Source organism: Muscardinus avellanarius (genome assembly GCF_963383645.1).
Source record: "Muscardinus avellanarius genome assembly, chromosome: 16".
NCBI lineage: Eukaryota > Metazoa > Chordata > Mammalia > Rodentia > Gliridae > Muscardinus > Muscardinus avellanarius.
In genome coordinates this window covers 32,440,277-32,465,651 of record NC_137802.1, presented here as the reverse complement: position 1 = coordinate 32,465,651, position 25,375 = coordinate 32,440,277, and the positions used below count along the sequence as shown (strand labels likewise).

The 25,375-nt window shown below is 47.0% G+C and overlaps 1 protein-coding gene across 3 annotated transcripts in view; it reads right to left on the bottom strand.

Moving 5' to 3' along the window:
• The window catches only part of HNF1B (HNF1 homeobox B), a gene marked incomplete at both ends in the record, with an annotated part of 63,687 nt that overhangs the window by 21,091 nt on the left and 17,221 nt on the right, over positions 1-25,375 (bottom strand). For all 3 annotated transcript variants that reach the window (XM_080713614.1, XM_080713615.1, XM_080713613.1), the window contains one exon: positions 4,696-4,856. In XM_080713614.1, coding sequence (XP_080569740.1) covers positions 4,696-4,856 — 161 coding nt within the window. The remainder of the gene's footprint in view (positions 1-4,695; positions 4,857-25,375) is intronic.

Here is a 25,375-nt window from a genome sequence, read left to right as displayed (position 1 = left end):
GATTAAAAACAAAAACAAAAATGGAGGCTCGGAGTAGATGTGTATCCTGCCTAAGATCCTTTAACTAGTAAATGGTATGCCTGCTTTTGAGCTCCAGGTTTACCTGACCCTAGAACCCAGTTCTTATCTATTCTATAGGACACCCCTCTTCCTCGTCCATAAGAGAGTCGGGGGAGCTAAGACATTATTGGGCTTTTCTACTCTTCCCAACTCCTTCCTTCCTTCCTTCCTTCCTTCCTTCCTTCCTTCCTTCCTTCCTTCCTTCCTTCCTCCCTCTCTCCATCTCTTTCTCCCTCCTTTCCTTCCTTTTCTGATCAAACAGCTGCTATTATACTATTAAATTGACTAAACAAGCCACCATAGTTTCTCCATTATATTCTCATAACAGATTAGTAAGGAAAAGCTACTGGTTGAGTGTGCTGTAAACACGGTCATTTAATTGAATCCTTTTATTTATCCCTACTAGTATGATTTCCCCATCTCCTCCCTTCCTCTTCTGAGCTTGTCACTGCATCAGAAGCATACAATGCTAACTGGATCTCTTTCCTCCTAGATCTAATACATTTATATGTCTATTGATTAGAATTTTCTGAACAGTATTAAACAGTAACAACTGTAGCAGATGTGTTTTTTTATCTTGATGTTATCACAAACATTTCCAATGTTTTCCCATTATAATTATAATGAAGTTATCAGTTTTATACATGTACATACACTTTTTCATATTTTACTATTTATATAGTATAAAATAACTTCTAAAATTATTATTAAGAAAAGACTCTTGCTTCTCATACTACAAAAGTCCAGACATCATCGAGTGCATGAGGAAGCCTGAAAGGTGCTTTAGGCTTAGGCTATTTCACACGGCCGAGCAATTCAGCTCCCTTCTTCCACCCTTTCTACCAAATCTCTTCAGATTGTACGTCTCACACCAGTGCCCAGGTGAGACTCGGGCCCTGCCCTTCTGGTCAGGCCACAGTTTCCAAGGTTAATTTGAAAAAAGAAAGAAAGAAAGAAGAAAAAAAAAAACCAAACAGGTTTGTTTGTGTTTTTAAAATGAGCATCAAGAAATGAGTTAGAGGTCACATGACCAAGAAGGAATGCCAACCACATCAAACAAGAGAGAACCAGCCTGTTTTCTGGACTTGTTTTTCAAAATGTCAGAGTCATAAAAAAAATCAGTGACCTGCTCTCAGACTGAGTCTCTTGGGTAATATAGTCCTTTGGAAAAAGTCAATGAAGTGACAGTCATCTCTCCCACTATTTCAACATTTGGTTTTAATGGTGCAACAGAAATGTAGATGTTAATGGTCAAAAACAACTTAAATGTGTATGCCTTTAGAGTTTGTAAATTGCTTTCACCAGTTGTCCTTAATAGATAATGACCCAAACAGGGCAGGCATGATTATTACTGTCTCTATACTACAGATTAAGAAACCGACCCTCAGAAGAGTTGAGGCTAATTTTGTGTCACTTGACTGGTAGGCAAGGAAGCCAGAATCCAAAACCGGGTTTTGCCAGAGTTTAAATCTCTTCCACTTACTATGTTTGGATAACCTTGGTCAAGTTCCTTCCCGCCCTAAAAGGCAACCATTCGTTTTCATCTGCCTCAAGGACTGAGGGAAGCCAGAGTGCTGTCAAAGACTTCATGCCAATCCTAATGTGATAATGTGAGGAGCCTGAATTACATAACGCTGCTACTTACAGTCTGTTCACTGTGCAAATTTCTTCACAAGCCTATAACCTATGAGGCTGGTATTATTATTCCTAGTTAGCAAGCAAAGAAACTCAAGTTAAGTTAAGAGAAGTGTCCGGACGGGGGTGGGAAGTAGGGTTCTGCTTCCAGAGCCTGAGCTTTTCACCCTTAGGTCATACTGCTGGGTACCGTGGAAGTAGCCTGATTGCGCTGGCTTTTTGTTTTTGTTTTTTAAAAGGTGGCAGCTTTTACACAGATGGCAGCTCTAAACCATGACAGCTTTTAGTCGATGGAGGTAGGGGGCATGGAGGTAGGGGGTCAACAGTGCAACAGAGAGCTCAAACAGATTGGCATTATCTCCAAAATCAATTCCTGGGGGCAGACTTGAAATGCTTTGAAAGTTATTGAGAGCACACAGAGCAGGCCATTCCTAGAACAAGGCTTACCCTCACACAACAGAACTATAAGCAATCTATGCACCAACCCTATGACGCGGGCATTACTACCCCCCGTTTTACAGATGAAGAAACTGAGGTTGAGCAATATTTTTTCCCACCTTCCTGCTGTAAATGGGAACAGACCCATTCCATTCAAGGAATGGACTCTTCTGAGGATCAGTTTCTCAATCTATAGTATAGAGACAGTAATAATAATGCCCGCCCTGTTTGGGTCATTATCTACTAAAGACAACTGGTGAGAGCAATTTAGAAATTCTAAAGTCATACACATTTAAACTGTTTTTACTTGGACACACTGGTCCCTTTGCCTGTGTTTCTTGTTAACCACACTCCACTCTCACATTGGTGGACCAAGATCAATGATGGATTCATTATATATTAACAGGGAACGGACTCTTGATTTTGGAGTATCCAGGGATAGTGGCATAACGTATGAGCCAGGGTGCTGGAGGCGACTGAGAAGCCGGGCCCTGAAAACAAGCTTCCAGATGTTTTCTAATGTTGAGGTGAGCTGTCCTGGTCAATCATCAATCCAATAATACATTGCTCAGTGGGGCACTGTGAAGCAGAACCGGAAGAAAAAAAAAGTGTGTGCGCAGATTGCATTTGGAGGCTGCTTGCCCCTTAGAAGGAAGAGCAGGAGAGCTCAAAGGGAAACCCCAGGACCTTCAGGCACTGAGCCTTGTAATTACTACTATTATTGTTATTTTGTGATGCTGGAGATTGAACCCAGGCCCCTTACGTGCTAGGCAATTTGGCACCCCCAAGCTACACTCCAGCCTGAGACTTGGAAGATTTGATCCGCTGAGAAGAGAAGACCTCTTCCATCAGGCATCCTTTTCCAGGGAAGCCTGGGTAATGCTTAACCCTAATTTGTTTGGGCTTCAATGTGACTTTTGAGAAATCATAAAGACTTGCTTGTGTCTCTCACAAGGCAGCTGACACAAATTGTTCTTCAGGAAGAAGGATCTTTCTTCTGGGATAGGGGGAGGTCAGGAGGGCTGCAAAATGCCTCTCACTGGGGTGTCCTTTTATTTTTTTGCCTGCAAAGACCCCCATGAAGGAGACCAGCTCAGGTCCCCTGAAACTAAAGTTGGCTGGGGCCGGATGTCCCTTCAGAAACTACACTTTGTTTTTTCTCCAGAGAGCTGGGGATTTGGTCACCTGTGACTCATAATTCCTGTCACCTACACAGCACACACGTCAGGGTCTAAAATGGCATGCACTCCCCGCCGCCCTCTCCCTATTCTGGCCCCCGCTGGCCACTGGGTCAGACATGTTTGCGGGAATGTGTGCAGCTCCGCCTTCGGCCTGGAAGTCAGGAGCCTGAGGTTCCTCCCTCCCTTGAAACACAGCGTATGACCCCAAATAGTTCCCATTTCCTACCCTCAGCTTGTCGTAATGTTTCTGTCGTCCCACGAGCCACTCTCCCTGCCTTGGTGTTGCCAGAGGAGTAGAACCTTGATGATTTAAACGACCCGTTCCTTACCGAGTGGGCTAAGTTAACGTCTGGGTGTGGGGCTGTGACTATGGGTGTAGAGAACTTTAAGGAGAATAACACAGACATGAACAGAACCACAAGGCTGCCATTTATTAAATATTTACTGTGCTGAGTATGTCACATGTGTTGTTTATCATGCTTCTCCCAACAGTCACCTCCTTTTTATAGATGAGGAAAGAGTTCTAAGGTAGTTCTGTAACCTGCCCAAGGCTACGCTCCTAATTTTTTTTCTTTTTTTGTGGTATTGGGATCGGACCTAGGGGCATTCTACCTCTGGACTATACCCCAGCCCTATTTTTATTTTTTAAATTTTGAAACGGGGTCTCACTAAGTTGCAGAGGCCCGCTCTGTGTTGCAGAGGCTGGCCTAGAACCTGTGGTCTTCCCATCTAGGGTGTGTTCCACCATGCCCAGTGGCTACACAGCTACTAAGTACTGAAGCTGGGATATGAATATTCTGGTTTGAGGTAGCTATAATTGTGTCTCTCCCCACCCCGTCTTCCGTTTTGTGCTTTCCTCTTCATGGACATGGATGCCATGTCTTTTGGAACCTCAGTTCCAGAAGATTTTCTCACCTCCTGCCTTCTACTGAATCCTGCCTTGCCAAGGACTCTCTTCACCAGTACCGAGGAGGTTGGTAAAGAGGGGGCTTGTTTCAAAGTGTGGTGTTCTCTGGGTTCAAAAACTGGCTTTGGAGGCCTTGGCGGGGAGGGATAAATGAACATTTTATCAACCCAAATGTCACTGGCAGCCCCAAAACAAACAGCGTCCCACCCGGCTTGCTCCTTTATGAGGCATTCCATCAATAAAATGAGAGCAGAGCCCTGTCAGATTTATTGGCTGGGTTCAAACCGAACACCTCTCCTGCCCGCCAAAGGCTAGGTCGCCAGCTCTACCTTTCCGTTCTGACTCTAGACTGCCCCCATTTTCTCCCTTGGGGCTACAATGGCTCATTGTTTGAGGCAGGCCTTGTGAGAAGTTGTGTTTGTTTTGCCTCTTATCTTATCAGCTCCAGAGCCACAATGGCCCAGGTGTACTCACCATTTTACCATCAGGTGAGAGGAGACTGTGGCCCGGGTCCAGGCTGGCTGGGGAGACTTGCTGTAAAACTGACTGGCTGGTCACCATGGCGCTGTTGCCATGGTGATTGATTGTTGAAGAGGAAGTGACCTCACTGCTTCCCTGTTGGCTGTAGCGCACTCCTGCAAACAACACAAACCCAAGAGGGAACATTAGTGCCACCAGGGCCCTGGCACGCTAGCTCGGGCTCAGCACCAAGGGTGGATGACTAGAAAACAAAATTGCCTTCTCTTCCCTTGGCTGCTCCCCTCAAATAGCAGCTGTCTTTCTCTGGGGGTAAAGGTAGCGTGGCCTCTATTTTAATGTAAGCTCCATGAAGGTAGGGCATTTTTTTTTATCTGTTTTGTTTGTGGCTATATCCTCAGTGTCTTAGCAGTTGGTAGCCTCTCAACAAACTTCTGCTGAATGAATGAGTCAAAGATGGAATGAATCCTGATCATTATTGTTTTTGCAGTTTTTTTTTTTTTTTTTTTTTTTTAGGATGTAGAGACTGAGACTGGCCTTCTCGCCTTCTAGACATGCTTCCCTGGTATCTCTTGGCTATGTGGAGCTGCAAAGCATGAGTAGACCTCACTGCTTCCCTGACAAAGAAAGGTCACTTATCCATTGACCCTCAAAAGAGCCGGAGCCCAGTCACTGCATGTGTACCACCGTTGGCCAAGCCCTAGAGGTCAGGGACACGTGAAGAACAGGAAGGGCCTGGGCTGTAATCTAGCAGTCCTTATATCTGGAACTCCCATTCCTTTGATGGGGTCCCATTAGCTGACTCTAGGTGCAGGGACAGGTGTGTCTGCCCAGGTGAGGCAGGCAGCACAGACAGGTGGGTGGGATGCTTAGGAAGGGAAGGAAGGGAGGGAAGGGAACCAAGCACATTTTCAATGCTGCTTTGACTCTCCCTCTGGCTCAGGAATCAAAAAGGCATCTTCTCTTGGAAAGAGAAAGTGCTGGACAGAGACCAAGCAACTGGAAGAAGCTGAAAGCATAGAAGCTGGGAATACTTTGCAAAAGCAAACCCTGCTTGGGATGCCTCCAAAATAGCCAAGGATAAGGGTGAGGTACTTGGGGGCTCTCCCCTCAAATATTGCAACCCCAGATTATGGTTTTTTTTTTTGTTGTTGTTTGCTTGCTTGCTTTGGGTTTGACAGAAAGGTTTCAGCAGGGGGGTCCTGTCTTGCAAGGGAGGAAGATCAAATGCTATAGGCATGGAATCATTTGGAGAGGTGAGCTGAATCTTTGGCTATCCTTTTCCTTTTGCCCAGTTTTCCAACACAAACTATCCCTGAATACCAATTTTATTTTTATTTACCCCCGCCTTGCCTTCCCAGCAAAGCCTTACCTTCCAGGAAGGCTACAAAGTCCCATTGAGAGCCAGGCAAGCTGCCATAACCAGCAGCCTGGAATTAACCAAGCAGAAGACCCAAGCCAGTTTTCCCCAGGATCCTTCTAAAGATGTTACCCATGGCTGGTGTGACCTAGTGCTTAAGAGGGCTGGGGAAAAACCAACCAACCAACCAATGCTAAAGCAGGGTTCTAACCTTCAAGGACAGCTTGTTTGACTATGAAGTGGCTTATTGCTTACTCTAAGGGGTGTTTTTTTTTTTTCTTTCTATTGGTTAGTTCTCCATCGTTTGATTCAAGGAACCACACCAGGGGTGGGGGGTGATTTTGGCACTAGAGTTCAGTAGATACTGGTCCAGGGCATTACATTTTAAGGGATGAACAGAAACCACGAAGTTAAAAGGAAGAAAGGCTTCTGCCTCTCCTAACCCAACAGGCTCTGCCCAGCTGTGTCAGTCATCCTCGGTGCTGGTCTGCAGTCCTCCAGGGCTCCCATTGACCACACTCCACTCCATCCCTTTGAATTAAGTCCTTTTTCTCCACTTACTTTGGCTACTGGGATCCCAGCAGGATCTTCCAAGAGTTTAAAGGGTTTTAGAGATAAGAAGAAAGAGATTGTTGAACCTTATGAGCTCTAAAGGCAGAGCTAGGTCCAATAGAAAGAAGGATGCAGGTTTCCCATTGATTAGAAGAGTTTTCTAGCAGGATGGGGCAGTGAGAAGACTATGAGCTCTGGAACTAGACAAGCTTAGGTTCAAGTCCTATCTTTGCTCTTAACAGGTGTGAAATTGTGGGGAAATTGCTTTCCCTCTCTGCACCTTAGCTTCCTCTCATAAAATGGAGAGAATGCTTCCTCAACAGGGATGCTGGGGGATCAGAGACAACATCTCTACAGCTCCCAGCATAATGTGAAACTCATGGCAACCAGAGGTGGCAACACTGTGGGGGGAGGACTGGTGTCCAGATGGTCTCTATGATTCTAGAATTCTAGACAACCTGGAGCAGGTTCCAAATACTGAGTGGGCTTTTGTTTCCATAGAGGACAGTTTCCAGAAGCTCCACTCTGGACAAACCACTTATGCACTGCCCCTGAAGCAAGCTGGGAGGAGGCCTGGCCGCTGCCCTATGCTTCTTTCTCTTTTGGAGGAACTGGACTTCACTCCGTTTCTCTCCTGCATTTTCTTGTTCCATGACCAGCTATTTACCTCCCCAAGATGCTCTGCTCCAGAGAGAATGTTGATAACGCTGGGAGTCAGGTGTGTGCTCACCTCTCAGCCTGTCCCCATCATCGATTTGGTCTCAAGTCAAACAGTCTCTGGGTTTAGCCTATTTAATTTGGCTGAAGGAAAAGGGCCAGCCCTCTGATGGTCAAATATGGGTCACAGGGAAGCTTCTCTCCTGCCATCGGCTACCCAATTATTTATTTAAAAATAATTAACCAAGGATATCCGCAGAAAACAAAGCCTTCTTTACAAGGCAGAATGGCAGGAGCGAGTCCAGAGTCATTTGCTAGCATGCAGGCAGCCCAGCCCGAGGCTGCCTTGGTTTGCACTTTCTCTTCCCCAGCAGAACTTTGTCCTATAAGCAATGCAACACACGAGATGCTGCTACACAGATGGGCCTCTGAACCTTGCTTGGAAAACCTCTGACTAAGGGATAGCATCCTGGTTGGGAGTTGGTGAGTCCCTGTTTTGATCAGAGCTTTGCCATGCGTTTACTGGGAGAGCTCCAAGGTCTACATCTCCAAGCTGGGGAGCTGCCTGCTGCTGGCCGGGGGCTGCTGGCTCTGCAGCATGCTGGGAGCCGCGCAGGAGAATGCTCTGCAGCTCCAGATGCACCTGTGTCCTTTCCCAGTGATGCTATTCTCATCAGGATCTGGATCTTCACTGGACCCTGAGGGGCTGCTGTAACCCACCAGCCATTTTATAGGGGGAAAGAGGATGAATGGTACATTGTAAGGTGTCTCTGGGTGAAACACTAGAACTAGGTGCTCTCATTAGACGAAGGAGAGGCCAAAGTCGTTGTCTAGTTCACGAATTCAGAACACTTGGAATGAGAATGAAAGTGGAGTGCAGGTAACCTGGCTTTCAACCCTGGCTCCATCATGTAATAGCTGTGACCTGGTGGAGATTTAACCTCCTAAGCTTCAGTTTCCTTCCTGCTAACAATGTCCACCCTCTTAGGTAATTGGCAATGGATGAATAGATGTGAAAGTACCCAGGCCATGCTTGTAGCACAACTGTTATTCAAAATAAAATGGTTCCTTCTACATCCAGACTGTCTGTCTAAAACATGTTTTTAGGAAGACTGGGATCACAGAACTTTACTGGACACCTATCACCCAGGCACTGTGCTAAGGAGAGCTTATGTTAAGAAGTGGAATACAAGCTGGGCGTGGTGGTGCACACCTGTAATCCCTACTTGGGAAGGCTGAGACAGAAGGATCACAGGTTCAAGGACAGCCTCAGCAACTTAGTGAGACCCATAACTTAGTAAGACTCTGTTTCATAATAATAATAAATAATAATAATAATAATAATAATAATAATAACAACAACAACAACAACCATCAAATAGAGCTGGGAGTATTGCTGGGAGGTAGAATGTCCCTGGGTTCAATCCTCAGTACCAAAAAAATAAAAAAGGAAAAGAAATAAAGAAAAGAAAAAGAAAATTAAAAAGAAAGGAAGGAAAGAAGAAAGAAAGACAAAAAGAAAGAAAGAATACATCATGCATCATCCCTTCACCATTGCAAGCTCTGAAAATGAAGGGCTCTGGGCTAACCTTGACTTGCCAAAGGTGCTGGATTAATAGCCACAGAGGACCCATAGGAGGAATCACAGCGGCAGATGGGGCCATAGGCCCTCCACTCTCTTCCTGGCTCAAGCTATGAATTGGCCATGTCATGGGCCCTGTGGACCACAGCAAGTGTGCCCAGCATCAAAGGGCATCCCGGGAGGAGTCTGGAGCCTCCCCAAGTCTCTTGTGAGGACATCATCCACCTTCTCCTGTCCTCAGGCCTCAGCTCCATGGGCATCAAGTTGTTGCTGAATTCCCAGTAGCATACGGGACAGACACAGAACGTCTGGTTCCTAGCCAATAGACTAGTCAGGAGTGTCAAAGCATGGGCAGTGCATGTGGTTGCAAAAAGCCAGCATCCCCTGCCCTGCCTTCTTGTGTCAGCAGCGGTCTGATTTTCCTAAAAGAAAATCATGCCATGTCACTATCCTGCTTAGAAACCTCTGATGTCAGGCCCGGCGTGGTGGTGCCCGCTTTTAATCCCAGCATTTGGGAGGCTGAGACTGGAGAATTGCAGTTGGTGGACAGCCTCAGTGAGACCCTGTTTCCAAAAATAAAAAGACAAGCGGGTGTGGTGGTGCAAGCTTGTAATCCCAGCATTCGGAGGCGGAGACAGGAGGATCGTGGTTCAAGGACAGCCTCAGCTACTTAGTGAGGCCCTCTGCAACTCAGTAAGACCCTGTTTCAAAATAAAGAATAAAAATAGGGTTGGGAGTGTAGCTCAGAGGTAGAATGCCCCTGGGTTCCATCCCAAGAATGGAAAAAAAAGAAAGAAAAAAAAAAAAAGAAAAAGACTAAAAAATAGGGCTGGGGATGTAGCTCAGAGGTACAATGCCCCTGGGTTCCATTCCCCAGTATAGAAAAAAAAAAAAAAAAAAAAAAAGGAAGTAAGAAAGGAAGAAATAAACCTCTGATGCTCTGATGTCTTCACTACTTTATAGAAAAGCCCCAATACCAAACACTGGCAGAACTGGGCCTTTCTTTGGGCCTTCCTGTCTTTTATTTACATCATCTCTATATCTGTAAAGCCACTTAGAGGACCTGCCATCTTGCAAATGGCCCTGCCATGTCCTGCCTTTGTGCCTCTGTTCACACTGTTCCCTCTGCCTGAAAAGCTTTCCCTTCCCCTGTGTCACATCTTTTGAGAGGATTAAATGTCACTGCCTCTGGGAAGCCATTCTTGATTTGGCCTGGTAGTTACCTGCTCCCTCCTTTGTATTTTTACGTGTGCTAGAGAGTCTCACAACCACCCCATTCTCTGATATGTTTGCTTCTCTCTCCTACCTAAAGGAAGAGATGGGTTTCACTCATTTTGCATCCTCAGCCTAACAGAGAACCTGCGCTGTGACTGTTTACTGAATGAAGGAATGAGACCTGAGCTTGGGTACACATGTCCCAGAATCAGGGCCATCACTTCAGGCACAAGACAAAGCGGTCAGTTCTGTGGCTCTCATTGCATTGAAAGCGTGAGTCTGCTTCAGTTCCACTGCTGTTTCAGGGAGTAATTTGAGAGTCAGATGAATTTCACAGTTGAGGAGCACTGTAAGTTTGCGTCTAGCATGTAGGTAAGTTCAGAAGTTTGCATCGAAGATGTAGGAACATCTAAATGCACCTGCACACACACATACACCTTGGATGTCTGCCAGCCACATAATCTATCACTCTGTGGGGTACAAGTCATATCCATGCCCATCAGGAGTCACAAAGTTCCTTCTGACTTCAGACAACCTTCCACCTGCCACACCAGAATAACTCACAACTGGCAACACTTCTGACGCCCGCTTCCTCAGGCAAACTCCCGGACCTTTTTAAGCTCAAGTGCCGGATTTATTGTTGCGTGGAATTTATGTACTTCTTAACTCTTTAACAGGTCTAAAACTGCTTATATTTTATTGGATTCTTAGTGTGTGTGTGTGTGTGTGTGTGTGTGTGTGTGGTGCTGGGCATGGGATCCAGGGGCATTCTACCTCTGAGCTGTACCCCAGCCCTATTTTTTATTCTTTATTTTGAAATGGGGTTTCATAGTTGTGGAGGGCCTCACTAAGTAGCTGAGGCTGGCCACAAACCCAGATCCTTCTCTCTTGGCCTCCCCTGTACTGGGATTACAAGCGTGGGCCACCATGCCTGGCTTGGATTTTTATCTTTTTAATGTGTGTCACTGACGAGGTTTTCAAGGGTTGCAACCTCAACCTTGTTTTACCCACCAGCCTGTGGTTTATCTTGTGGAAATTAGCGAAGTGTGGCAACTTTCCAGATGTGTCTGTAGGTTATACAGAACTGACTGTGCATGTGTATCCCAAGACAGACACAACTGCCTTACAGGAGGGACCCCGAGAGGAGCTGCTCAGGGTGTCATTAACCACAGATGTTTCAGAAACATGTGCTTTAGCCGGGCGTGGTGGCGCACGCTAGTAATCCCAGCTCTTGGGAGGCAGAGACAGGAGGATCGCGCAGGTTCGAAGCCAGCCACGCTGCAGGCTTAGGAGACCCTGTTTCCAAATAAAAATGTAAAAATAGGTCTGGGAGTGTAGCCCGGAGGTAGAAGGGCTTCCAGGAACCCCAGTACCACCAAAAAAAAAAAAAAAAGAAAAAAGAAACATGTGCTTTAACGGGCTTGCAGATACAGCACATAGAGCCCTGGATATCTAGTCCAGTTCTTTAAGAGTTTGAAAAATAGCTACAACTCCAATTCCACAATTCCAGAGATCAACAAAACACCAGTCTCTAGACACTGTTATTGGGGGTGGGGGTATTGAGGATTAAACCCGGGGGCATTCTACCTCTGAGCTACACCCTCAGCCTATTTTTATTGAAACAGAGCCTTACTAAGTTGCTGAGGCTGGCCATGAACCCTCAATCTTCCTGTCTCAGCCTCCCAAATATTGGGACTGCAAGCATATGCCACCACTCCCAGGTAGCTAGACACTTTAAATCAGCAATCCCTCTCCTCTCTCTCTCTCTCTCTCTCTCTCTCTCTCTCTCTCTCTCTCTCTCTCTTCTCTCTCTCTCCTCTCTTTCCCTCCCTCCCTCCCTCCCTCCCTCCCTCCCTCCCTCCCTCCCTCTCTTAACTCTTTGATGCTTCTGGGTTAGTTAACTTTTGGGCCCTGACATTTTTGTCTGTAAAATGGGCATAGTGTCCCTTCCTTAGACACTAGAATGATGACTGGATAAAATAATGTCAGAGAGGCACTGGGTTCTGCTGGGAGACCAAATTCTAGGTGAACAGAAGAGCAATGCCAGCCAGGAAATCATGTTCAGAACTACTCTACTCTTTCACAAGGAGAGGAGGGGGTGGGGACTTTGGGGCGAGGTGGGGCTCAGCTTGTCCTTTTGGAGTTCCCTTCACTGGGGTCTGCCAGCTGCACCCAGCCTGGTGGGATGCCTTTCACCCTTGACATTCTCTCATCCCTGATAATGCAGGAATGTTCCTCTGGCTGGTGGACCTCGGCCAGCGCCGCGAGTGAGCGTCCCAGCCACCAACAGAGTAAACATTACTCAACTGGCCAGGGCTCTGTCACACACATTCTTCCCCTGTGTTCCTAACCTCATGCAGAGCACAGCCCAACCCTACTGGGTCTGGAAACTGGGAATTTAAACTCAGGCAGGAGGGAGCCCGTGAAGGAGAAAGCGCTTCCAAAAGGAAACATCCATGTCCATAAATTATGGGTAGACAGAGTTGTCTTTCCTATGGAACCACAACTTTGGGCGGGGGTCATGACAGGATGGGGAAGGGTTAGGCCAGCCTCGATGGCGCAGCGCTTCATCCTGATAACTTCATTCTCCCCCGCTGCATGAGTTGCTTTTCTCAGGACAGAGGCAGAGAGATGAATGATTCAGTCTGGTGAACTTCTGAGACACTCATTTGGGGATAAAAGAATGCGAACAATTCCCTGGCTTGGAAGGGGGAGACTCCAGAAATGAAAGCTTGCAAATGAATTAGCTGCCTCGGTTTCCTCATTTGTAACACAGGACTTTTGCCAGATCTTAATAGTATTTCCTCCTAGGGATAAAGATGAATGTTTGCAAAGGGTTTAGGAGATTAAAAAAAATCTGAAAGCCTGGGAGGAAAAGCCTGATGCAAGATGAAAGCAGTTTAAACACCGGGCTAGTTTCAATTCCAGGCCCGAAGGTGGCTCAGGTAGGAGCCCGATTCATAAGGGGAGAAACACAGACAGGCCCGTGGGGATGGTAAACATTCTTGACTCAAGGAGTAAAACGTCGAGTGATACTTCAGAGAAGCCCACAAACTGGTTTTCTTATAAAAATCAAAGCAAATGTAACCAAGAGAAGAGAGAGAGAGAGAGAGAGGAAAAAAAAAAAAACAGTCTCCCGTTAAAAGCATCGTGGCTGAGAACAGGAGCTAAATGTAGCCGGTGCACCTGAAAACCTCACATGTGCAGGCGAGAGGAGAGCAACAGAAGCCCACCAATCCTCCCGCTGGGTCTATCTTAGGCACCACACCTTGTCCTGGCCAGAGAGCCAGTTTCTGCAGAAAAAACATCAGGTGGTTTGCAACGATCACTTCAGCCTGGAGGCGCTGGTGCAGGCCCCTGAGAGTTTGAGCAATCTGCACAGAGGTGAGCATTGGACATCGTCCGCTCCTCCCTGCATGTCACCGCTGTCCATTCGACAGAGTGGAGAGCTGCGCTTCAAAGTCGACAATATTAGGGCTGGGGATGGAACTCAGTGGTAGAGTGCTGGCCTGGCAGGTGCAGGTTCAACCCTTAGTACCACTACATAAAGAAGTAACTAGCAGACGGTGAGGTCATCGCCACCGCCTCTTGCCAGGACTCACTCAGCAAGTCTGTTATTTTAAAGCTGGCCTTTCTCTTTCTTCTCCCTAAGCCTCACATTGACTCTAGATATGTTGACCCACCCCGTTACAACTAATAGTTTGACATGATTCTATGGACTTGTTTCTCGGCTGCATCCCTCAGGGGATTTTAAGTCTCATGAGGGCAGGACCTTGTCCGTCTTCTCCATGGTCGTCTCAGCATCCTGCACAGAGCAGAGCCTTTGGCAGGCATTCAAATATGTGTTGAACAAGTAAAGAGGAACGAATGGCCTATGCTTCAACTCTGACTGAGGGCTTGATAGCCCCTTGGATGCTGCTGAGTGATGGAGAAGTGGCAGTGCCATTCATTCATCCTCTAAATCTGTTTTTTTTTTTTGTTTGTTTGTTTTTTGTTTTTTTGGTACTGGGTATTGGCCCAGGGGCATTCTACCTCTGAACTACACCACCAGGCCTTATTATTTTTTTGTTCTCCTTAGGTTACTGAGAGTCCCACTAGGTTGCCGAGGCTGGTTTTGAACCTGTGATCTCCCTGTCTTAGCTTCTCAAGTACTGGGATTACAGAAGTATGCCATCATACCTGACTTCTTCTAGTTTTTCTGTTTTAAGGGGAAGGCAAGTTTTTTTTTTTGTTTGTTTTTGAGGAAAAAGAAGGAGGAGGAAGGGAGGAGAGATTAAAATACAATCAGAACAGATGAAATAGTATTGATATATTTGAGCAATTTCATGTCTAAAAGCACAAGACAGGTACATTGATGGCTATGGCATAGCGGGGAAGGATTTATACACTTAAGAGCTCAGCCGGGGCTTTATTTTGTACACAAGTGGCCAATGGGGTGCCTACCTGCCCTCTACATCTTGAGGCCCAAGTATACATCTATTATCTAGGGCTCTATAAAGGGGTATGAGTGGGCACTTCCATTATTAGCACAGGCTGACTATTTCTGAAGGTTTTTGAGCCAGAGATAGGAATCCCAAATTTTACACTCACCATGTTAGAATCTAATTTTTGGTTCACTAGGTTAATTTTTGGTAAGAGGGGGTGTTAGGGATGGGACCTAGGGAGATTCTACCTTCAAGCTATACCTTTAGCCCTTTAATTTTTAATTTATTTTATTTATTTTTTGTGGTACTGGGGATGGAATCCAGGGGCATTCTACCTCCGAGCTACACCCCCAGCCCTATTTTTTATTCTTTATTTTGAAACAGGGTCTCACTGAGTTGCAAAGGGCCTCACTAAGTAGTAGCTGAGGCTGACCAAGAACCGCGATCCTCCCGTCTTAGCCTCCCAAATGCTGGGATTACAAGCGTGCGCCACCACGCCCAGCTAATTTTTCATTTTGAAACAGGGTCTAAGTTGCTAAAGGTCTTGCCCCATTGCTGAGGTTGGTCTCCATTCTCTGGTGTCAGCCTCCCAAGTTCTGGAGTTACAGGCATGCGCCACTGTACCCAGCTCATTGGGTTGACTTTGGAGGGAAGGAGAAGAGTCATTTAATGGGGATTTACTATGGCAACACGAGTCACCTAGATTCCTTTTTTTTTCTTCAAAGAATTTAGGGAGAAATGAAGAAAGGTTGATGACAACATTACTAGTCCTAAAGACTGTGGGGACAGACCCTATCCTGATGCAATCTGGCTCCTGGGGTCTGGTCTTTTCCGAGAGGCTACGTTTGCAGGCAAGGAATATATGGCTACAACAAAGGCCGCTAGGCTCGGCTGACAAGGAGAATGTGATGGGCCTAGTTGGTCTGGGCAATGGTGGAAAGGCTATAAAACCATCAGCAGACTGCACCACTGGGTGTCCACACAATGTAAGGTCCTATAAACAGACATCTGTATTGTGACTGAAGGGCTAATAAAGTTGCCTTTAAAAAGAGAGGGTTTCCACTGCGACCTATTCATAAGCAGTACCCTACTGGGAGGTGATACCCAGGGAGAAGCTCCTTTGAGGCCTGGCAAGTGTCAGAGCTGCCTCATTATGGGGTTTGCCTGGCCAGACCCCAGCCTCTTCATCACCATCACTGAGGGCAGCTCCGCCGGTACAATCATCACCATCAGCATCAGCATCACCATGACAGCTGCCGATCACCCAGCAGGCTCTTGGATGCTGGCCCCAAGAGGCACCAGATTTTGGGCACTGAGGCCCTGGAAGGTGGTGATGACTGGCTTCCACTGAGTGGGGAGACAGGAGCACCAGTTGGGTGCAGGGTTAGGAGGAACTGAGGGCTGCCCGGAGCCAGACAGTATTGCTTCAGTCTCTCCAGATGGCTCAGCTTTGCAGCGAATCCAGCCTTCTGTTCATTCAGTGGAAACTCAGCAAGAGGAGTTCTTGCTCTTTTTCTGCTCAGGGGATATTGGAAAGAGATTATAAAAGGAACTTCAGCCGGGCGTGGTGGTACACACCTGTAATCCCGGTTCTTAGGAAACTAGCCCGGAGGATCACAGGCTCAGCTACTTAGTGAGACCCTGTTTCAAAATAAAGAATAAAAATAGGACTATGGGTGTAGCTCAGAGGTAGAATACCCCTGGGTTCAATCCCTAGTACCATAATAAATAAATAAATAAATAAATAAATGGAACTTGACGAGAAGAACATTAACTTGTAGAATAAAGCTAAATGAGTCAACTAGACTAGTAAACTAAACTAGTAGAAACCATGCTCGTAGAATATTAGAAAGTCATACTATGTTCTTTGAAAACTTTCTGGCAGCATTTAATATTCACATTATTTGGGGAACTGTACACTTTAGGTAAGCAGTGTTAATAGAAGTGGAGCTGGATGACACTGTTTCTAAAAAAGGAAGACAAGCTTCAAATAATGACGCATATGGATGTTATAGAAAACAAAACTAATTTTGTATTCAGCTTAACTCCAAAACTGAATACCAAATCTACAAACAAACAGAGCATTATGCATTAAGCTTTCGGACAGGAAGCTCTCTATAACAGACAATTTTCATTCCACAAATATGCAGTGTCTGCCATGTGCCAAGAGTGACCTAGGTATTTAAAGACTTCAGGGGCTTTCTTCCTGGTAAAAATAAGGCTTACATGGCTGGGTGTGGTGGCACATAGCTGTAATCCTGGTACTTGGAAGGCTGAGAAAGACGGATCACAGGTTTGAGGCCCTTAAGCAACTCACCAAGACCCTGTTTTAAAATAAAAATTAAAACAAAAATAGGGCGGGAAGAGGGTATCTCAGAGGTAGAATGCACCTGAGTTTGATTCTCAGTACCACAAAAAGAAGGAGAAGAGAAGGAGGAGGAAGAGGAGGAAGAGGAGGAGGAAGAGGAACTTATTTTTTTTTTCATTTGACAAGTAGGGATGCAAACTCTATATTTCACTTGGAAGTAAGATTCTAGAAAACAAAGAGGACGGGCTGCTCATTTCTATATCCATCTATAAAACACCTAGGGATAAGTGAAGTTCTTACTTTGTGCCCACAGTACAAACAGGAGATGCTATTTAGAGGGCTTCCATCCTTGCTGAGCAGGGACATGCTTGGGTTTCATTGCCTACCCTGTCTAACAAGTGCCAACCAGGAAGAGGTGCCCCGCTGTAGATGGGGCCAGAAGGCATGGGCACGCGGCTGCCACTCAAAGGCCCTGAAAGTGTTAACCTCCAGCAGTTATAGGTGTCTCGTTTATACCCAGTGTAAATCTGTTTATTGTGACTGGCCTCACCCAATCTGCTGGTGCCATAAAGCTCTAATGGTCCCAATAAAGGTGGAAGACTTCTAACAGCACATAGTTCCTGAAATGGGGATGATAGGGTGAGGGAGAGAGGGAAAGGAGGAGGAGGGAGACAGATGATGAGCTTAACAATAAAATATCACAATGGCAGACCCCTCTCTGCACTTCAGGCAACAGAGTCCTGGGTCCCAAGACTGGAGGCAACATAGGCCCTCTAAGTACTAACCCATTACAGCTGAAAGGTCCTCAGCTGACACCCTCATGTGCCAGAATCCCCAAGAAGTCAAATTATTGGTCCAAGGTCACCCCCTCTGCTCATTACTGGCTCTTGTCCCTGACCAGGACTCCTGACCCCAGCTACCTTTCCTCTCCCAGTTGAGTGAGGCACCATCGGAACTGCTGTCAGCCCCTTCAGAACCCTCCCGCTCCATCTAATCCTGTGATGTCCAATCCTGACTGTGCATCCCAAACTCTAGGATGTTTGCTGTACCTTTCTATGCCTAAAGAGTACTGTATCCTACAAATTATGAACCTAAAGGTGTGGCTGAGGCTAGGTATAGTGCACAGCTGTAATCCTAGTACTTGAGAGGTGAGACAAGGAAGATCGCAGGTTAAAGGCCAGCCTCAGCAACTAGGCGAGCCCCTGTTTCCAAATAAGAAATAAAATAGGGCTGGGGTGTAGCTCCAAGGTAGAATGCCCCTGGCTTCTATTCCCAGCACCACACACTCACACAAAAAGATACTGGTAGGCGATCCGTGTGTATTTTTTTTTGGGGGGGGCAATACTGGGGACTGAACCCAGGGGCATTCTACCTCCAAGATATACCCCAACCCTATTTTTTATGCTTTATTTTGAAACAAGGTCTCACTGAGTTGCAAAGGGCCTAACTAAATAGCTGAGGCTGGTTGCAAACCCGGATTCTCCTGTCTCAGCCTCCAAATGCTGGGATTTACAAGCGTGCGCCACCACACCCAGCTCCACCTCTATTTTTAATGAGCGCCGGATAACCTTTGTGTGGTCTGGGAAGGCAGAAGACTTGAGAACCACAGATCTTGCCAATACTTGAGTTTCATGGTTTCTGATGTCTCGAGAGACAACCAAAGTTCATGGCAAGGGAAATCCTTCCAGAGTGAAACTACAAAGCCGCACCCTTGTCAAAAACCCAGGAGGATCGTAAGCCCTCCCTCGCTCTCAACTCCCTGAAGACTCCTGAGTCAGCTCGGAGCATGGCTGGGCTCTGTGTGTGTTTTATCATATCAGAGCCTTACGGTAGAGTCCTAAGGAGGCCCTGTTTTATAGATGAAGAAACTGAGGATCCAAGAGGCTAAGGAACTCCCTTGAGGTCATGCTGCCAGATAGAGACAGAAGCACAATTCAAACCCAGCCTGTTTGGCGTGCTGCCCCTTGCCTCCCAGGTTGCACCCTCTCAGCCTGGTCTCCAGAAGGAATGCCTGTAAGCAGCTTACCCGGAGTCACACAGACTTCCCTTTGGAAGTGCTAAAAAGGCCATCTTCACCATGTTCCTCCAACATACAGGCACGAGTCCTGAAAAACCTGCCTCCCGCTTCCCAAAAGTATTTGAAGGATGGCACCCTCCCTTGCTGGCTGACTCCTTGTGGCCTAGGTCGGGGCTGCTGAGTCAGAGCAGAGGGTAAGGCAGAGTGTGCTCCCAGGGTGAGGGAGCTGGCTTCCAGAAAATCAGCTCTCGGGAGCTTCTGCGGTTTCCTATGCCCGTGGCAGGGTTGTACTCACCTCTCTTTCTTATGGTTCCTTTGCCCGAAGTTTGAGGGAAATTTTCTTCTAAGAACAAAGGGCGGTGAGCTGCACAGATGTGGCTTCTACCAGGAAAGAACCACACCCCCTCTAACTGGCTGGTTCCTAGGGCTGGTTGCTAACAAGTGCACACAAGTGGGCTACTCACACCCCCTTTCATTCAGGAGAGAAATGCCCTATTAAGTGCAGGAAATTCATGGTCATCTTTTGGACCTGACCTCCTCCTACAGTCACGAGCCCTCGCCCGGACACCAAGCCATGGCGCTTTCCAGCTTCCTCTTATTCTTGCCTGTGTCGGTACACAATGCCTTATGACACTGGATAGGTATTCTTTACGGTGTCACAGAGCAGTCCTTCCAGGAGAAATGGGCAACTGCCTCCTACCCAGTGACTATGAGAACCCAGTCCCAGGCTGTTGGAAACACCAGGATGAGTATCTAGTTGGAAATACTCAAATTCTCAAAAAAAAAAAAAAATCAGGATTGAATGAAATCTCCAAAAGGGGCAGGGAAAGTATGTGTGTGTGTGATGGGGGAGATCTTAAATCACCGCCACAACCAAAAGTCTCTGCGAGGATTGATGTAGCTATCATCCCCAGAGCCTGCTCTGTCTGGAGTGCCTTACACAGACATGCATGTATCATTCATGTAATCTAGCACCTGCACGAGTGGGCATCACCCCACCATAAATCAAGGAGCAGGGCCCAGGGCCACCCAGCCACAAGTTGGAATTCAAGTCTGCCTCTATAGCCTATGCTTTTGTTCCTATGCCCCCTGGATTTATAACATTTCCTGGGCATCTTTAGCACATATGGATGGTCCAGGTTGGTGATGGCCAGGCACAGGGAGGCTGAGAGCAAAGGGAAATTAGTTGCTAATTAAGTAGATCCAAGATGCTTACTAAGTGTAAGCATCCTCCGTGTGGATCCTAAGTGTAGAAACTCCAGCCTCATCCACCACCTACAGAATACAAGTTGGCATTTTAACACGTTGCCCAGGTGATAAGCTCATACTATGACACTGAGAAGCTTTATCTTAGAGTTTATTCTCAAACTTGGCTGCACATAAGCTCCCCAAGAAAGGTGGTGTGTGTGTGTGTGTGTGTGTGTGTGTGTGTGTGTGTGTGTGTGTGTTACTGGGTAGTTCTGTCTCCAAGCTACACCCCGAACTCTTTATATTTGTTTTGAAACAGAGTCTCACTAGGTTGCTGAGGGTCTTGCTAAGTTGCTGAGGCTGCTCAAGAACCTACAATCCAGACCACAAGAGCTTGCGACTATACCTAACTCCTAAAAAGTCTTATTTATTTATTTATTTATTTATTTATTTATTTATTTATTTATTTATTTATTTTTGCAGAATACCGCAAAATATGCCCACTGGATGAAACCCAGGAGCATTCTACCTATGAGCTACACCCCCAGTACATCCTCAGCCCTATTTTTTTTATTCTCTATTTTGAAACAAGGCCTCACTAATTTGCAGAAGGCCTCACTAAGTAGCTGAGGCTGTCCATGAACCATAATCTTCCCAGCTCAGCCTCCCAAATACTGGGATTACGAGAGTGAGTCAACACGCCCAGCTTATTACTTTTTTTCCCCGAAAAGTTTTAACAACTACTGATGCCTGGTTTCACTCCCTGGAGATTCTGATTTAGTAGGAATGGGTTGCATCCTGGGAAGTGGGAGTTTTAAAAGCTCCCCAGATCACTGGGTGTGGTGGTCCATGCTTGTAATCCCAGCCCTTGGGAGGCTGTGACAGGAGGATCGCACAGGTTTGAAGCCAGCCATAGCTACTTATTGAGGCTCTCAGCAACTTAGTGAGACCCTGTTTTCAAATAAAATATAAAATAGGTCTGGGAGTATAGCCCAGATGTAGAAAGCCCCTGGGTTCTACCACCAGCACCACAATGAATAAATAAATAAATAAATAAATACTCCCCAGATGATTCTAAAGAATGGAAAAGTTAAAAAACCTTTGTCCTAGTGTGTGTGTGTGTGTGTGTGTGTGTGTGTGTGTGTGTGTGTGTGTTCATCAGAAAACTGTGGTCTGCTGGTCCAAGAAACCTGTTTCTATATGATGCATAAGCCCAGAATGGTTCTTAAAATATTAAAAAAGAATATGGTGTATATGAGAATTGCGTGAAACTTCAATTTCAAAGGGCTGGGCGTGGTGGCACATGCTTGTAATCCCAACATTCGGGAGGCAGAGACCAGAGGATTGTGGTTCACAGACAGCCTCAGCTACTTAGTGAGGCCCTTCGCAACTCAGTGAGATCCTGTTTCAAAAATAAAAAGACTGGCTGGGTGTGGTGGCGCATACTTGTAATCCCCACACTTGGGAGGCAGATACAGGAGGATCGCACAGGTTCAAAGCCAGTCTCAACTACTTAGTGAGACTCTCAACAACTTAGTGAGACTCTGTTTCCAAATAAAGTATAAAATAGGTCTGGGAGTAAAGCCCGGAGGTAGAAATGCTCCTGGGTTCCACCCCAAGTACCACAAAAAATAAAAATAAATAAATAAAAAGACTAAAAAATAGGGCTGGGGGTGTAGCTCAGAAGTAGAATGCCCCTGAGTTCCATCTCTGTTACCACACACAAAAAAATTAATTTTAGTCCCATAAATAAAGTTGTATTGGAAGACACCATGCTCATTTGTTTACATACAACCCACGGCTACTTTTGTACTATAAAGAAAGAGTTTAGTAGCTGTGACTAAACTATTTATTTTCTGGCTCTTTGAAGAAATTGTTTGCTAGACCCCTGTTCTAGAGTGCTTGTGAACAGAGCCAGGGTGATAATCAGGACTGAATCCTTCACTTTATTTTATGTTGGGATATGGTGTGTGTGTGTGTGTGTGTGTGTGTGTGTGTGTGTGTGTATGTCTGTATGTCTGTATATATTCACTTATGCACACACACACACACACACACACACACACACACACACACACACACATCCTCCTCCTTCCTCATTTGTGTTTCTCCTTGAAAAGTGGGCAGAGGCAGCAGGCCAGATCTTGTGCCTTCCCACTAAGCAGGTGGCTTCAAAGGCCCTTGCATAGACCTCTGTACCTCTAGTGCTTAATTCTCTCCAAGTTCCTGTCACTTCCCACCACCAAGCCTTTTACAAACAGCTCCCAAGAGCCCTTCTCCCATAAGCTGCAGGCTGGAGCTCTATGCTTTCTGGCAGCTTCCTTCCTCCTCTGAGCGGAATGGAGGTGGCAAGAAGTCCTTGAATCCGCTAAGGATCCTTCAGGGGATTAGACATGGCCAGCAGAGCTGCCTTCAGTGATAGGAGTCCAGTATCTGCCAGTCCCTTTGTGCAGGAGTTCAGAGCCCAGCCAGCCCCTCAGTCTCATTTCTTTGTATGCAGACCAGGGATAGTCCCCTATCAGCGGAAGGCCCTCAGCAGAATGCCTTGAAGGCTGGGCCTCTTAATCTCATTAATATCTTGATTGTCTTCCCCAATCTAGAAGGAACTGATGGGGTGGTACCTGCAAGATAAAATAACCTTAAAATTCAAGAGATAAAACTATAGTGAGATAGAGTCCCTAAGAAGGAGAACATGGAGCCATGTCCTCCACTGGACCCTAAGTCAGTACCCAAAGCACTCCAAGTCAGTATAGAAGTGTTTCCCACAGCAGCAGATGCTCCATTGCAGAATGAGCTCTCTCTTCCACACTGAAATAGTCTGCTACCTAGGGACAATGGGGCTCATTTACTCTGGGGATCTTTGCTGCTGAGATGAATATTTTTACAGCTGCCCTCATAAACCCCCTCCCCTTGTCTGCTGCCTAGGGAGGGGGCGGGGCTCCCAGAGGTGAGCTGGGGTGCCTGCACTGTCTCCGAGGCCTATTAAGTTGTTAAGGCATTCAGTGCCCCAGACAGTGCCGAATGCAAGGGCAGTTCAAATCCCTACACACATGAGGATGGGTCATGGAAGAGGGGGCTTTGAGTTTCTTCCCACAGAATCTACCTTGGTCAGGGGCAATGGCTGGGGAGGAAACAGTAAACTAGCCAGACAGGGAGATGTCCCTTTACCCCATGTCTTGGGCCATACTCTCCCAAAGCCCAAAGCCCGTGCCATTTAGAGGAAAGCAGCAGGAGTGTGAAGAGGGGACCCTGGAGAGATTGTGTAGTGCACGTGTGTGTGTGTGTGTGTGTGTGTGTGTGTGTGTGTGTTGATTTTGTGCCTGAAAAGTTCTTTGCATCTGCATAGAGCAAAGAGAGATGGACTATGCCCATTTACTAACTCTATCAAATTGGGGGAATACAAATGGCTTCCACCTTAAAAGACTGTTGTGAGGTTTAAGCAAGAGGATGAAGCATGTTGGTCCTCAGCCCAGGGCCTGCTGCCCAGGATGAGCTTAATCAATGCTGTTATAATTTTTCACACTTTGTCACCACCTTGCTCCTGGACACTTCTGAGCTCTCCTTGGACCTGATATATTTCCATGTCAGAGAGAAGAGCTGCATCTTCACAGGTATTCTGGTTTGGGTTTGGTTTGCTAAGACCCAGGGTTAGATTCCTGCAAGCCGCTTGGGAGGAGGTATGAAAGAGAGGGAGTGGAAGGAAAGAGGCAGAGTTCTCTGTTTTTCAAGTTCTGGTCTCAGGTCAGGGAAGTCCAGTTGACTGGGCTGGGAGAGGGGGGCAGCGTTCAGCTGCAGACACACTGTCTCCTCTTAGGGAAAGTGGCTGTGGCTTAGAACACCGGACAGTTACCCTGGAGAGGGTTCTTGTGCCTCACTTTCTTTCCAGGAGAATGGCTTCCCCACTTCCATCATGAAAGGCAGGACAAGAATGAGGACAGGATGCATGGGCCAGTGAAGACCAGTGAAGAACCTCTGCCCCGCCCTCGCCTCCTTGGAGCGGTGGCCAGGGGGTGACTTAGCCGGGGACTGGAGCAAAGTGTACAGTGAGCAAGGCCACCCCAGATCGTGTGCCAGATACCGTGGTGTGGGCCAAGGCTAGCCCAGCTTCTATCCACCCCAACTTCCTCCTCCTCCTCCTCGAGCCAATCAATACAAGCACCAGTCTCCAACCAGTCCTTTTTCATGCCACCGCTCTGCCCTCTGACCTTTGGGGGGCCTTTCTCTTGATTCAGCTCCAGAATGGAGGTAGAGGCCATCACTCCGGGCCCGCTCAATGGCCTCAGAATGGGCTGTCATGGGGCCTATAACCAGGGACAGCTCCTGCTGGCGAAAGCTGGAATGGGGTGGGGGGGGCAGATAAAGGCCTTCCCAGCTGAAGATAAATAGCTGCCTGCTACAGTAACTTCAGGCCCCCAAGAAGAGCAGACAAAGGGTGCCCCTGTGACACTCACTGGAAAGATGAAGGCTCATCAGCGGCAGCCAGGCTGGTTCAAAGCCCCAACTTAATTGTCAAGGCTGCATGAGGGAGACAAAGCCATGACAACCCTTGGCTGCATGCTGGTGTGCCGTTGTAAAGCCGGGGAGGGGCAACGCTGGAAACAGCTGATTCTGCTGACAATGTGTTTGTAGGGCACCTTGTAACCAATCAGCCGCTGACAGAGGCAAAGTGCTCCTCCTGCCACCCCTATTGTGCCGGACATTCCAGGACCAGGGTCACACTGTGGTCATCGTGGGCAAGTGGGCCACAGTGCCGCGAGCATGGCTGGGCGTGAAGGGCTCAGATAGGGCACGGATGCTCTGCCTCTCCAGGAAGAGGGATCAAGGGAGAGGTTTGTCTTCCAGGTGCTGCCAGTCCTCCTGGCACAGGTACTGATTTTAGGAGAACAGAGAGGGAGGAAATTTGGGGAATAGGGGCTGGGGGCTCGTTCCCCACCCCAGCTCAGCCTTGGAGGCGGCTAGTACTAACTGTGGATGTCAGTTACTTCTCAGCTGGATGGAGTTCTCTTGGTATTCTGCATTCATTGATGTTTTGGGCTTGGTTAGAGACTGTGGCTATGGGTGCTATGATAGGAATCACACCATGGGGTTCTGCAGACCAGAGACTCCCCAGAGTGCAGGGCTCCAGGCTGCTGCCTGCCTAGCCCTGGGCACCTATCACAGCGCATGTACCATCTTGGCAGGCTGACAGGAGGACGCAGAGCTCTGCTCTTGCAACCCAGACACCAGCATGGTGGCTGCCTCTGCTTCTACTCCCAGGCCAGAACACAGCTTATGGACTCTTAGGACTAATGCCCAGCATGTGAAAGTAGAAATAAAACAGCTACCAGCTGCCTGTCATTCTTTCCCTTGTCACTTGCTTAGCCCTCTGCGACGC